Raw genomic sequence first — 12991 nt, forward strand, 5'->3', positions numbered from 1 at the left:
CAGCCAGCCAGCCCTCCATGGTGGCCAGGTCTCCCGAAAACACCACGCAGGAGACGTCAAAAGCCTGACTCGTTGCACGTGCGATTTCTGAGGTACACACTCCCCCCACCCCCCACCCCGTTCAAGACACCAGCACTGTAACCCCCACTTTTAAAACTGCTGGGAATTTCACACCCAGACCCTGGCCTGAGGTGGGGAGCCGGACCCTGCCTGGAGCCAGGCCTCTCTGGACGCCGGCCTAGGGGCCAGGATGGAGCAGGGAACCGCTGCACAGAGAGGAGGGGAAGACGAGGGGACACTGGCCAGCAGGTCCCAGGATCCATGCAAAGCAAGCGTCCCCAGACGTGGAAGCCAGGGGGCCCCACAGGCTCAGGCCTGGACACTGGTCTGCAGGACACGGGTACTGGGCCCGGACTGTGTATCTCGGCCAAGCACTGCTGAGCGAGGAGGGATTGTTGGTCGGATGAGTGACCGGGGGGAGGAGGGGGATGAGGAGCCCTAAGTCCAGCTTTAGCCAAGGTTGGGAGCTGGCCATCTCTACCCACCCCTCCCCCCCCTGCTGAGCTCCCCAGTGCACAGGCATGTGGGGGAGGTTCTGAGGGACCGGGTCTAGGGTCAGAGTACAGAGCCTCAGGGTGTCTCATGCCTGATCCCCGCCCCGGCCCTGGGACCCCCCTGGAGAGGACCCCCCCGCCAAAGGCTCTGAAGGAAGAGGTGGGGAGGGCAGGCTGGCAGCAGGGCCGCTGAGGGAGCTGGGAACTCCCCCGGGAGGGCAGGTGTCTTTGTTCGGTTTGCTTCACAAACAAGCCAGCTGCCCCGCTCCTCCATATTCATGAGCCTCCAGCCCCATATGCAAATGTGTGCGGGAGTCAAGCCGGCTGGGCTGTTTTTAGCCGAGGCAGAGGCGGCGATCCGGGCTGACTCCGCGGGAGGTGTGCGGTGCCTCCGGCCCCTTCTGCCCGGAGCACCTGGGTGCCGCTCGCTCCAGGGTCCCCCGAGGCCCTGCCTGGAGGGCAGTGGGGGGCGGGGTGGGGTTCCTGATGGATCTCCAGTGTGTCTGATCCCTGGGACCCCAGGTTTCCTCGTTGGGGGCGGGGTGCTGAAGGGAGGCAGCCACTTGGGTGCTGGGAGGTAGGACTGGAGGGCCTCCCGCCGTCCTCCGGCCTTACCTCTGGGCGCGGGTCCGACTTCTCTCTCTCCTGCCACCCGCCTGCTCCTCGGCCCTCTGCCCCCGCACCTCACGCACCTCATGAAGCGTCTAAGACAGAAGGAGGCTCCTCCACCCAGAACTCTTAAGACTCTGGTGTGGCGCCGAAACCGGTGTGGCTCAGTGGATAGAGCGTTGGCCTGCGGACTGAAAGGTCCCAGGTTCGGTTCCGGTCAAGGGCATGTACCTTGGTTGCGGGCACATCCCCACTAGGGTGTGTGCAGGAGGCAGATGATCGATGATTCTCTCTCATCGATGTTTCTAACTCTCTATCCCTCTCCCTTCCTTTAATATATATTTTAAAATATATATTAAAAAAAAACAAACGCAAACAACCCAATTTAGAAATGGACGAAGACCAGAGCAGACACCGCCCAGGGCAGGCAGGCAGGCCGAGTGAGCCCCCGGTGCTCCCCACGCCGTTGGCAGGGAACCACAAACGAAGGACCAATTGGAAACTCTTGAAATGCCCGCCGGTGCCCACGTGACCTCCTTCGTGGCTTGCGTGGGGCCTGGGCCGCAGAAGCAGCACCTGATTAGAGACCCAAGCTCCCAGGCCCCGCCCAGAACTGCTGAATTAGAACCCAAGTCCAGCAGCCTGTGCGTCACAAGCTCGGGACCTCCTAATCGGCGCTCACCCAGACCTGGACAGGCTTTCTCCACCCACCTCGCCGCTGCTGACACGGCAGGGTCATCCGTGCGGGTGGGGACCGAGCTGGTGGAGGCCAAGTCGGAACGGACCGAGCTGGGGGGGAATCAGTAGCCATTCCTGGGACCCATACTGGAAGCCAGTGCCCATTACTTAGTTGGAGGCCAAATAACCAGGCTAGTCCAGACCACCATTTCATCATCCCGAGGTCCTACCCATGCCCCGAACCTCCCACCTGGGCCCATAGCGCCCCTAGTGACCACACTCTGCCTGGCACCCAGACCTACATCCGGGCCCCAGACCTTCATGGCGGGGCCTAGTAGGCCCACCTGGGGACCAGGCCACAAACCTGGAACACAGAGTTGTTTCAGGGGACGAGATCTCTATGGGTAATCCCAACAACTATTCCATTACCCAGATGCTCAGGTGAGGCACCAGACCGCCCCGGAGGCTCAGACTTTCCTCCGGGCCCGAACTGCCCTCAGAGGACCCAGACTCCACTTGGTGCTCACACCTACATCCGGGACCCAGACTATCAGGGCGGGGTCGAGAAGATTATCCCGGAGCCCAGGCCTCAAACTCAGAATCCAGACTTGTATCCTGGGTGTACTTCTCAGTTTGTAACCCAGACCACCATTTCCATAACCCAGAAGCCCAGGTGAAGTATCAGACGCTCCCAGGAGCCCAGACGTCCCTCCCTGGCCCCAAAGGCCCTCCCAGGACCCGGACCTCTGTTGGGGGTGCTGATCTACCTCCTGGTCGCAGACCATTATGGCGAGGACCAGATGGCCATTTCTGGGATTGATACCAGAAGCCAATGCCTCTTCCTTAATTGGAGTCTATATAACCAGACTAGTCCTGATGGCCATTTCATCATCCCGAGGTCCTGCCCATGCCCCGAACCTCCCAGCTGGGCCCATAGCGCCCCCTAGTGACCACATCCTGCCTGGCACCCAGACCTACATCCGGGCCCCAGACCTTCATGGCGGGGCCTAATTGGCCCACCTGGGGCCCAGGCCACACACCTGGAACACAGAGTTGTATCCGGGGACGAGATCTCTATGGGTAACCCCGACAGCTATCCCATAGCCCAGATGCTCAGGTGAGGCACCCGCGGGGCGCCAGGACCCGCCCCCCAGGACGGCGGACCGCGAAGGGACAGGTTCGGCCGGGGTCCGCAGCGCAGTCCGTGCCCCGGGCACAGAGTGCTCTCTGTTCTCAGACTCACACTCCACAGCCGAGGCCCAGCAGGGTCGCTGGAGAGGCGCCCGGGGCCGCGGCAGGCCTGCGGGCTGGCACCTCCAGGGCCTTCCCCGGGCAGCCTGACGCTGAGCCCAGCCTCTGACGAGGGGCAGGGACCCGGGGGCCCAGAGGCCCTCCCCCCCCTACTCCCCCTGGGCGTTCCCAGCCCCTCCCTCCCCCAGAAAAGATGAGAAACAGCCGCTCCTCCTCTGCACCTCACATCCCAATAAAATATTTATTATTTCCAGAAATAAATCTTTAAAAAAGAGAGAAAAGAGTCTCTATTGCTTTCCCCGAAGGTCAGGTCCTTGGTGACTGAGTGTCTGCAGCTGCAGGGCAGTGCGGCTGGGCGGGTCCAGGTGGGAGGACCTGCTGCAGCCGAGGCCGCCTCCTCTGGCGGGGGGCGGGGCAGCCCGGAGGGCGGCTGGGTGGCCCAGTGGGAGGGGCTATAAACAGGACGGGTGGCAATGTTTCTGAGGGCCGGGCGGGGGCAGGCATGCTGCACGGGGTGCACAGAGGATCCGGGGTGGGTGGGAGTTGGACGGACACAGACACAGCACTGAGGGGTGGGGGCCTCGGGGGCAGTGGGCCGGGGCAGCCAGGGCCCGGGCCAGGGGAGTGATGGGCCGAAGCTGCGCCTGCAGTGAATGCGGGAGGCTGGGGCGGGTGGGGAGCAGGCTGTGGGAGCAAAGCGGAGTCTGGAATGGCAGCGGTGCCAGGAGAAGTCCCGGTGGAGAGAGAGGAACAAGCAGGAGGACACAATGCCGCCCCCGTCTGAGGGGTCCCCGCGCCCCCAACTGCGGCCCGTGCAGCCGGGAGCAGGTGTGGGAACGGGGTCCTTCCGCCTGGCCTCCCCCAGCCCCTGCCCCTCTGGCCACACCCCAAACTCCTCCGGAGGGACAAGGCCGCCCCCTCCCGGGACCCTGGGCCCAGGAGGCCAGGACCCTCTCCACCTGCCAGGTCTGCCTCTGCCCCCGCTCCTGGCCGGGACCCTCTGGCAGCCCCACAGCCGTTGGCCTTGCTGCGGCCATGAGCCCTGGGAGGAAGAGGGGGAGGAGGAGGGGGAGGAGGAGGGGGGAGGAGGAGGGGAGGAGGAGGGGGAGGAGGAGGGGGAGGAGCCTGCCCCGGTGGGCACTGCCCCGGAGGAGCCGCCCTCCCTGCAGCCTGGCGCAGGGAGGAAGCCCCGCTTGGGGGGGGGGGGTCGCTGGAGCTCGGAATCTGCTGGTGCTTCTCTGCCCGCGGCCGCCGGCGCCTCACAGGCAGGCCCGGCACAGGGCCACCTGGCCCCGGCGGAAGTCCCGGCACGGGCAGAGCCGGCGGTGCTTGGCGCTGGCGCCCGCGCAGCTGAAGAGCAGGGGCTCCTTCTGCAGGAGGCACTCCCGGCCGGGCTGGGCGAAGGCCGGGTACAGGTGGTTCATCTCCCACTCGGTGCTGTCGCAGGGCACCTGCAGCCTGTGGGCACCAGGGCGGCGGCACTCAGCGCGGGCGCAGAACACCCAGCGGTTCTGCCCCTGCCCTGGCCGGCCCGGCCCGGCCCAAACCGGGGAAGGATTTTCTAGGAGCTGCCAGACAGACCCTGGCCCCCCGCGCCTTTCCCACCTGCTCCGAGTGGGGGGGACAGGAGGGTGGGCCTGGCTGATCCATCGGGGAGAGCCTGGGGAGGATTCGGGGGGGGAGGGGGCAGGGAGCCCCCCTCGGTGCGTGGGGCTGAGGCGGTGCGGGGAGTGTGGAGCTCTGAGGGTCACCTGCTGGGACGGTCCCTCTCTGACCCGCCGGAGGCCCCCCCCACGCTGCCGGCTGGGCGGGGGCGGGCCTGGGCCGGGCCTGGCCGGGCGGAGGGGGCGCTCGCTCACTTCTGGAAGGCGTCCCGGCTGTTGAGGAAGGGGAAGAAGGAGGGCTCGCAGACAAGCCCGCGGTCCAGGCAGGCGTCCGTGCAGGCCCTGCCCGCGGCGGCCAGCCAGGCCCGCAGGGAGCGCGCAGGGGGCCAGGCCCCGGGGGCCAGGCTGGCGTTCCGGGCCCATTCGAGGTGGGTGGTGTTGGGGGCCAGGACGAAGGGGCTCTTTGGGGCTCCAGCCCCTGGCGGGGCGGGGGCCGGGGCTGCGCAGAAGTCCTGTGGGGAGAGAGCAGTGTGAGGGGGCAGGGGCCACGGGGGCCACAGAGCCAGGGCTGACACGGGGGTGCATCTCCGTGGGGGCTTGCTGATGCTGGTGGCCTGCCGGGGTCAGTACATTTACCCGCGGCAGCAGCCCCACTGGGGGGTACTGATCTGTCTCTAAGGAGCATGGGAGGGAGGCCAGGGAACCCAGGGCCTCAGGCCTGGCCTCTGACAGCAATGCTGACCCACCCTCAGCTCCCTCCCCACCCGCTGTGCGGGAAGGAAGGGGACAGAAGGACGGACTGGGGAAGCAACAGGAAGTCAAACGGACGCAGCCTGGCGCCCTCCTCTGGTCGGATGGGGTTGGGGGGGCGGGGGGAGCAGAGGCCCCTACCTGGTGCTGGATGTAGGCATGGATTCGCTCCAGCATCCCCTCGCAGGTGTACTCGTAGGGCAGGTACGGCTCCACCTGGGGGGCACAGGCGGACGTGGGGCAGACCTGGTGCCGGCCCCGCCGTGCTCAGCACGGGGAGCGGGGATCTGCCCCTCTACTCGGACCCTGCTCCTCCCTGTACCCCGGGGACCTCCCTCCACGCTGGTCCCAGCCTCACTGCGCTTCTCCCCTCTCAGCCAAGTCAACGCTCCATCCGGCCACAGCCCTGATGCCTCCTCCCTCAGCCAGCCCAGCCCTCCCCCTCCCTCAGCGACACCGCCTCCAGGAAGCCGCCGAGCACCCCCCCACCCAGTGGCCCAAGCCCACTGTCCTCTGTGACACCCAGACTCCGCGCCTGGGCATCGTTTCCTTCTTTCCTCCCTCCCTCCATCCTGTCCTCCCTTCCTTCCTCCTCCCCCTCCCCCCAGATGCTTTCCCTACTGCTTTTCAGAGAAGAGATTCCCTACAAATGCCTCCGCCTGCTCCCGGCAAACCCCTGCCACACGGGGATGCAAAGGCCGCGCCAGCCGAGTCCCACCTGCGCGAACCCCCCAGAGGCGGCACCGCCTGGGAGCGGCTCCCACCGGCGTGACCACCGCTGCCCGCACGGCCTCCGGCCCCTCACGGGAACGGCCCACCTGGCGGACAGGTGCCACGGCAAACCACTGAGGCCAGAGGCGGCTAAGCCCCCCCCCCCAGCCGGGGCCAGCGGGCGGGGCCTCGGGTCCCTCACCTGTGCGCCTCCCCTCACACGCGCCGGTGGGGGGTCCGCCGTCACACCTGCCCCCCGGCCCGGGAGGAACCCACCGGGAGGAGACCCCGCACGTGGCCGCCTGGCGCCTGAGCTCACCTGGGTCCTCATGATGGCCTTGATGGCGGCCTCAAACTCCGCCGAGTTGTTGTAGTCCACGGTCCACACGTGCGGCTTCCCGATGAAGCGGCTCCGCGTACGGGTGCTGCGAGAACACCTGGGGGCGGGGCGGCGTGTGCAGCGCCCCGCCCACCGGCCCTGCCCACCGGCCATAGACCCGCCCACCGGCCCAGTGCCCCGCCCACAGGCCACAAACGCCCCGCCCACCGACCTCATAGCCCCACCCACCTGCCCCATCGCCCCGCCCACCGGCACAACGCCCTGCCCACTAGCCTCAGCGCCCCGCCCACCGGTCCTAGCGCCCCGCTCACTGGCCTCATAGCCCCTCCCACCGACCCCATCGCCCCGCCCACCGGTCCAATCGCCCCGCCCACCAGCCCCAGAAAACCGCCCACCGGTCCCAGCGTCCCTTCGCTCCACGCCTCGGCCTCCCTCTTCCAGGACCTGCGGGTCCCCATCTGAGACCCTCAGATCTGAGCTGGGTCCCCACTCACCTCCCTGGAGGTGGGCTTGCCGCGGAAGAACTCGTGGTTGAGGGAGCTGTGGGGCGGGGCTGAAGCGGGACTGCAGGAAGACACAGCCGTTGGCGATGGCCTCCAGGGGCGCGGGGCCCTCGTAGGGGAAGCCGAACCCTATGAAGAGCTGAGAGAGGCGGGCGGCGGTCAGGCCAGGACCACACGCAGCCCCGGGAGCAGGGCGAGGTAGGGGTTGAGGTGTTCACGCACAGGAGGCAATGGGGTGAGGGTGAGGGGGGAGAGGAAAGACAGCTCAGCCCAGCCAGGGTGGCTCAGTGGTTGAGCATCGACCTATGGACCAGGAGGTCAGGGTTCGATTCCCGGTCAGGCACAGGCCCAGGTATGGGCGTGGGGCGAGCGGAGGCAATCCAATGGTTCTCTCTCATCACTGATGTTTCCCTCTCTCTCCCTTCTCCCTTCCTCTCTGAGTTAAACAACAACAACAACAACAACAACAAACAGCCCAGCCCAGCTGGTGCCACGGCCAGTGCCTCCCCTCCCTGCCTCGGTTTCCCCCATTGTGAAATGGGGGGCAGGGGAGGCCATCGGTGGCGTTGCTGCTCTAAAGGCCGGTTCTGCGGGGGAGGGGAACCGTGGGCCCCACCTCAGCCGCCTCAAAGGACCCTGACCATTCACCCCGCAACACCAACCCGCACCCAACTCCTGCCAGGAGGGCGCCCGGCGCGGACTCCGGCACGCCGGACGGTGACTGAGTCCGCCCGGGAGGCCGTCCACACCCAGCGCCTGGGGCTGGCGGCGCCGCCGGCCGCGGCCGGCTCACCTGGGCCTTGCGCAGCAGCTGCTGGAACTCGGGCTGCGGCAGGAGCCCGTGGTTCTTGACGAAGGCGGGGACCTCGGGGGGCCGCTGGCTCTCGTAGAACACGGTGCCGTGGACCTCCATGTGCGCGCTCAGGATGCTCAGCACCTTCTCCTTCCCCTGGGGGGGCGAGGGGAGGTGGGAGCCGGCCGCCCGGCCCCGGGGCGCGGGGCAGCAGGAGGGAGCCTGGTCTGGAAGCCGGAGGCGTGGACCAGCCCTAACCAGCTGTGCGGCCCCGGCACAGCCCCTCTCCTCCGCCCCTCCATCTCTGTCCCTGTTCCCTGAACCTAGCCCTGACCACTACAGTGAGGGTCATCCTGCAAGATGGTCACGTGATAAGCAGGAGGAGGAGGGCGGGAGGAGGGGGGACACGCAGTGGTCACCTACCTGGAGCTGCCTCGTGGCCAGGGGGGCAGAGAAAAGAGGGGAGGGCAGGTCAGTGCCCGGCGAGCAGGCACCCTGCCCGCAGGCAGCACTCCTCCAGGACCCCGCCCTGAAAATGGGGTTCCAATCCCTGGTCCTCTCCCCGCCTTCTCCACGGCCCCCATCCCACAGAGCCCCAAGTCTCACCTAAGCCCCTTCCCATCCCAGGCAGGAGGGAGGAGGGAGGAGGGAGGAGGGAGGAGGAGGAGGGGGGAGGGGGGAGGGGGGAGGGGGGAGGGGAAGGGGGAGGGAGGGAGGAGAGAGGGGGAGGGGGGAGGGGGGAGGGGGGAGGGGGGAGGGAGGGAGAGGGAGGAGGAGGGAGGGGGGAGGGGGAGGGGGAAGTCACAGGCCTCAATCAGGGACCCTGAGTTAGGGGAGAGCAGGGCGGGCGGGGGACGGGCCAGCCCTTGGCGGTGGGACCTCTCTCCTGACCCAGGAGCGGGCGCCCTCGGGGCGGGCGGGGGCGGGCCCACCTTCCAGATGCCGGCCTCCTTGCCGTACACCACGGCCATGTTGCGGGCCTTGCCGGCCTTGACGCGCTGCTTCTCCGTCTGGTTCAGCTCCTCCGACACGAAGCCCATGAAGGAGTTGTCGGGCGTGTGAGCTGCAGCCAGACCGGCGGGAGGGAGGCGGGCGTCACCAGGACACCAGGCTCCCGGGCCGCCCTCGGGGCAGGACGGGAGGGGCTGGGGTGGAGGGCTTGGGGGCAGAGCACCCCACCCGCGCCCTGGCCTGGCCTCTCCCTCCCCCTCCCCCTCCCCCTCCCCCCTCCCCTCCCCTCTCCCAGAAACGGTCACCGGCCTCAGGCGGGTGCGAGGAACCCTGAGGGGCGTTTGCTGGGCCTGGGCTCATTTCTGTGATGTCTCGGGTGGCTCTGCCCTGGCTGGCGGGGAGGGCCCCAGGAGGGTGGACCAGACCCTCCCTGGCTCCCCGGCCCCATTGCCTGGCCAGCCCCATCCTCCCTCCCTCCCCGCTGGCTCCAGCCGGGCTGCCACCCAGGCCTCTCCCTCATCACCATCTCCTCCTATTCCCGAGCTAAGACTCAGTCCCTCGTTCCGCCCCCCTCCCCCAGGAGGGGCAGGTTTAGGACACAATGGGCAAACCAAGTGGACATGGCACAGGAAGTACCGCAACCAATTAAAATGACAGGACAGCCAAAACCGGTGTGGCTCAATGGTAGAGCGTCGGCCTGCGAACTGAAGGGTCCCAGGTTCGATTCTGGTCAAGGGCATGCACCTGGTTGCGGGCACATCCCCAGTGGGAATGTGCAGGAGGCAGCTGATTGATGTTTCTCTCTCATCGATGTTTCTAACTCTCTCTCCCTCTCTGTAAAAAAATCAATAAAATATATTTTTTAAAAATAACAAAATAAAATAACAGGATGATTAAACTCGGAGCTGGGGGGAATGGGGCGGGATGAAGCCAGGGCACGGGCAGGCGGGGCGGGGTATGGTGGGGGGGGGCAGCCAGCCTCCCCGCAGCTCACCGGGAGCTGACTGGCGATGGGGAGGAGGGCTGTGTGTGCCTGGCTGCCGGCACGGGGTGTGCCACTGAAGCCGGCAAGCCGCTCTGGGGTTTTGTTTTCTCTCTCTTTAACTTATTCAACCAATTAACATTTTCTGAGGACCTCAGGAGGCGTTAGGGAAATAAAGATAAAATTGGCCAGTGGCTCCTTCTTTAGTGATTCATAATCTATCAGCGAGAGTAAATGTGTTTGCAAATAACTCTCATATGATTCAATGTATGCTTTATCCGAATGAGGTGCATTTGAGAGTTATAAAAACGTTCTGCCTGGAGGAGGAGATGAGGGGACCCCTGAAAGTGATGGCAGAGGGAACATTTCACACGGGGTTTTGGAGGATGAGTAGGGAGTTCGCCAGGTTTGGATCTCCAATCCAGGGGGCTCCACCCCAGGACAAGTCCTTATTTTGTCCGTGTGGAATTATTTTTAAAAATATATATTTTATTGCCGAAACCGGTTTGGCTCAGTGGTAGAGCGTCAGTCTGCGGACTGAAGGGTCCCAGGTTTGATTCCAGTCGGGGGCATGTATGTTGGTTGAGGGCACATCCCCAGTAGGGGATGTGCAGGAGGCAGCTGGTCGATATTTCTCTCTCATCAACATTTCTAGCTCTCTGTCTCTCTCCCTTTTTCTCTAAAAAATCAATAATATATATATATATTATTGATTTTTTACAGAGAGGGAAAGGGATAAAGAGTTAGAAACATCAGTCAGCTGCCTCCTGCACAAGTCCCACTGGGGAAGTGCTTGAAATCAAGGTACATGCCCTTGACCGGAATCGAACCTGAGACCTTTCAGTCCGTAGGCTGACGCTCCATCCATTGAGCCACACCCGCTAGGGCTCCGTGTGGATGATTACAGAAGCCTCTCACCCCATCTCCTGCTTCCCCCACGCCCATTTCACCACGCCCGTTCCCTCGGTAGGAAAGCCTGGCCGTCCCGCCCACCCCCCCATCCCCGCGGCCTCTCTCTGGAAGGCCCCGGAGGGCAAGGCCAGGGCTGCGGGTCCCCACACCCCGGCGGCTCCCACCCGCGCCCGCTCCCTGCCCCCCAGGGGCAGCCTTTCCGGCTCACACACGTGCTGGAGGGGAGCCAGGCCTCCCGGAGGAGCCAGGCCTGGCATGGGGGGCGGAGCCGCCTCGGGGTGCCCCTCGGGACCCGCCCCGCCCCGCCCGCCCGCCCGGACGCTCACGGAACATGGTCATGAACTGCAGCGGGCGGAGGTTCCAGTAGCCCCAGGTGGTGCGGTAGCCGTGCAGCGTGGCGTACTCCTCGTGGTTGTAGGCGGGCTCCGTGCCGAAGGTGTCGATGACCCGGAGCCGGCACCTGCCCCGGGACGGGAGCCAGGTCAGCCCCCTCGGCATCTCCCGGGCCGGGGCCCAGCCGTGGCGGTACCCCGTGAGGCGAGAGCGTGGGCTCAGACAGCGCTGTGGTCCAGGCGGGCACCCTAACCCGGGGGTGTGCCCAGCACCGGGGAGGAGGGAATATCCCATCATCCCATCCAGCAGGATGACCACGCCCAGGATCTCGGGGCCGTGGGACCACGAGCCCACACTGCCAGCGGTTAGGCTGCCCCCAGGAGCTCGGAGGGGAGGCCCTGCCTGGGGGGGTCCCCCACACGGTCCTGGGGTCCCCTGTACCATCTGCAGTTTCCGCTGAGCCAGGAGCCCGCTCCCCAGGCCGTGCCTGGCCATCCGGCTGAGGTGCAAAGGGCAGGGCCCCGGCCGGCACGGCGGGCACACCCTGGGCAGGCAGCGCTCAGGTCCCCCCCAGTCTGGCCACGTCCGGTGGCCTCCAGCTGGGCAGGCTCTGACCCACCGAGGCCGCTCCCGATGGCCACAGCCCCCTCCCTCCTGCGCCCCCCCCGTCTCCCCCTCCCCCCGCACAGCCCCCTCCCTCCTGCGCCCCCCCGTCTCCCCCCCGCACAGCCCCCTCCCTCCTGCGCCCCCCCGTCTCCCCCCCGCACAGCCCCCTCCCTCCTGCGCCCCCCGTCTCCCCCCCGCACAGCCCCCTCCCTCCTGCGCCCCCCGTCTCCCCCCCGCACAGCCCCCTCCCTCCTGTGCCCCCCCCCCGGGGCTGGGCACCGAAGACCCACTCGCCCCAGGAGCTCCCTCCCCGCCTCCTTCCCGGACCAGGCCGGCCACAGCTGCCGAGGCGGCCCTCCTCCGGAGAAGGGGGCGGTGAGCGGCGAGCACATTAATAATAAAAGCGGGAACCTGCCTGTCACTTCCCTAATGAAACCACGAGGGACCGTCACCGAGGCGGGCGCCGACGCCACGCAGAGCCGGCTCCGGTGCCGCATACCCCGGGCCCCGCGTCTGCCAGACCGAGCGTGGCACTGCCTTCCCCCGGGCGGGTGCGAGGGCCCCACAGAGGGCCCAGCCGCAGAGCACTGTCCCTTTCCTTCCCAGCCGCAGCCCGCCACGCAGCAGAGGGCCACTGGCCGAGCCGTGGTTCCTTGTCCCTGGGGTCAGCGGGGGTGGGGGTGGGGGAGCAAGGTTCCTTGGAGGAGGAAGGGGGAGGGGGGACAGGGACAGGGAGGGACAGGGATGGGGGAGGGGGGACAGGGACAGGGAGGGACAGGGATGGGGGAGGGGGGACAGGGACAGGGAGGGACAGGGATGGGGGAGGGGGGACAGGGACAGGGAGGGACAGGGACAGGGACATGGGGGGGAGGGCGGGGACAGGGAGGGACAGGGATGGGGGGGTGGGGAGGACAGGGACAGGGGGAGCCGGGCCAGGCGCCCTCCAGGGCGTGGGGGTGCTGTGCCCTCACCCCCGCCTCACCGGTACTCCCGGAAGGACAGCCCCATGTGCTGCTTCATCTGCTGCAGGCCGTGGTAGTCGGTGTAGATGAGGTCGAAGGGCAGCGGCAGGGTGAGCGGGCAACTCCCCCGGCCCGGCGGCACCCCTAAGGTACTGAGAGGAGAGCCGTCACAGTCTGAGCCCCAGGGACCCCCAGGCCCAGGGACCCCCATCCCCACCCCCCCTTCCACCGCCTCCCCCCTTCCCACCGCCCCCCCCTTCCCACCCTCCCCCTTCCCACCGCCCCCCCTTCCCGCCGCCCCCCCATTCCCGCCGCCTCCCCTTCCCACCGCCTCTCCCCTTCCCACCGCCCCCCCATTCCCACCGCCCCCCCTTCCCACCGCCCCCCCTTCCCACCGCCCCCCCATCCCCACCGCCCCCTCCTTCCCGCCGCCCCCCCATTCCCACCGCCCC

General features: G+C 67.0%; 1 protein-coding gene across 1 annotated transcript in view; it reads right to left on the minus strand.

Annotated features, from left to right (window-relative positions):
* Positions 1–4166: 4166 nt before the first annotated feature.
* The window catches only part of MGAT5B (alpha-1,6-mannosylglycoprotein 6-beta-N-acetylglucosaminyltransferase B), a 28465-nt gene continuing 19640 nt past the window's right edge, over positions 4167–12991 (minus strand). Inside the window, 11 exon segments of the mRNA XM_084861935.1 lie at positions 4167–4550; positions 4952–5208; positions 5588–5662; positions 6477–6566; positions 6568–6594; positions 6992–7048; positions 7050–7139; positions 7794–7949; positions 8726–8856; positions 10965–11098; positions 12560–12691. Coding sequence (XP_084718061.1) covers positions 4352–4550; positions 4952–5208; positions 5588–5662; positions 6477–6566; positions 6568–6594; positions 6992–7048; positions 7050–7139; positions 7794–7949; positions 8726–8856; positions 10965–11098; positions 12560–12691 — 1348 coding nt within the window. The 3' untranslated portion in view covers positions 4167–4351.

This window comes from Pipistrellus hanaki, assembly GCF_964339955.1.
Source record: "Pipistrellus hanaki genome assembly, chromosome: 16".
Lineage (NCBI taxonomy): Eukaryota > Metazoa > Chordata > Mammalia > Chiroptera > Vespertilionidae > Pipistrellus > Pipistrellus hanaki.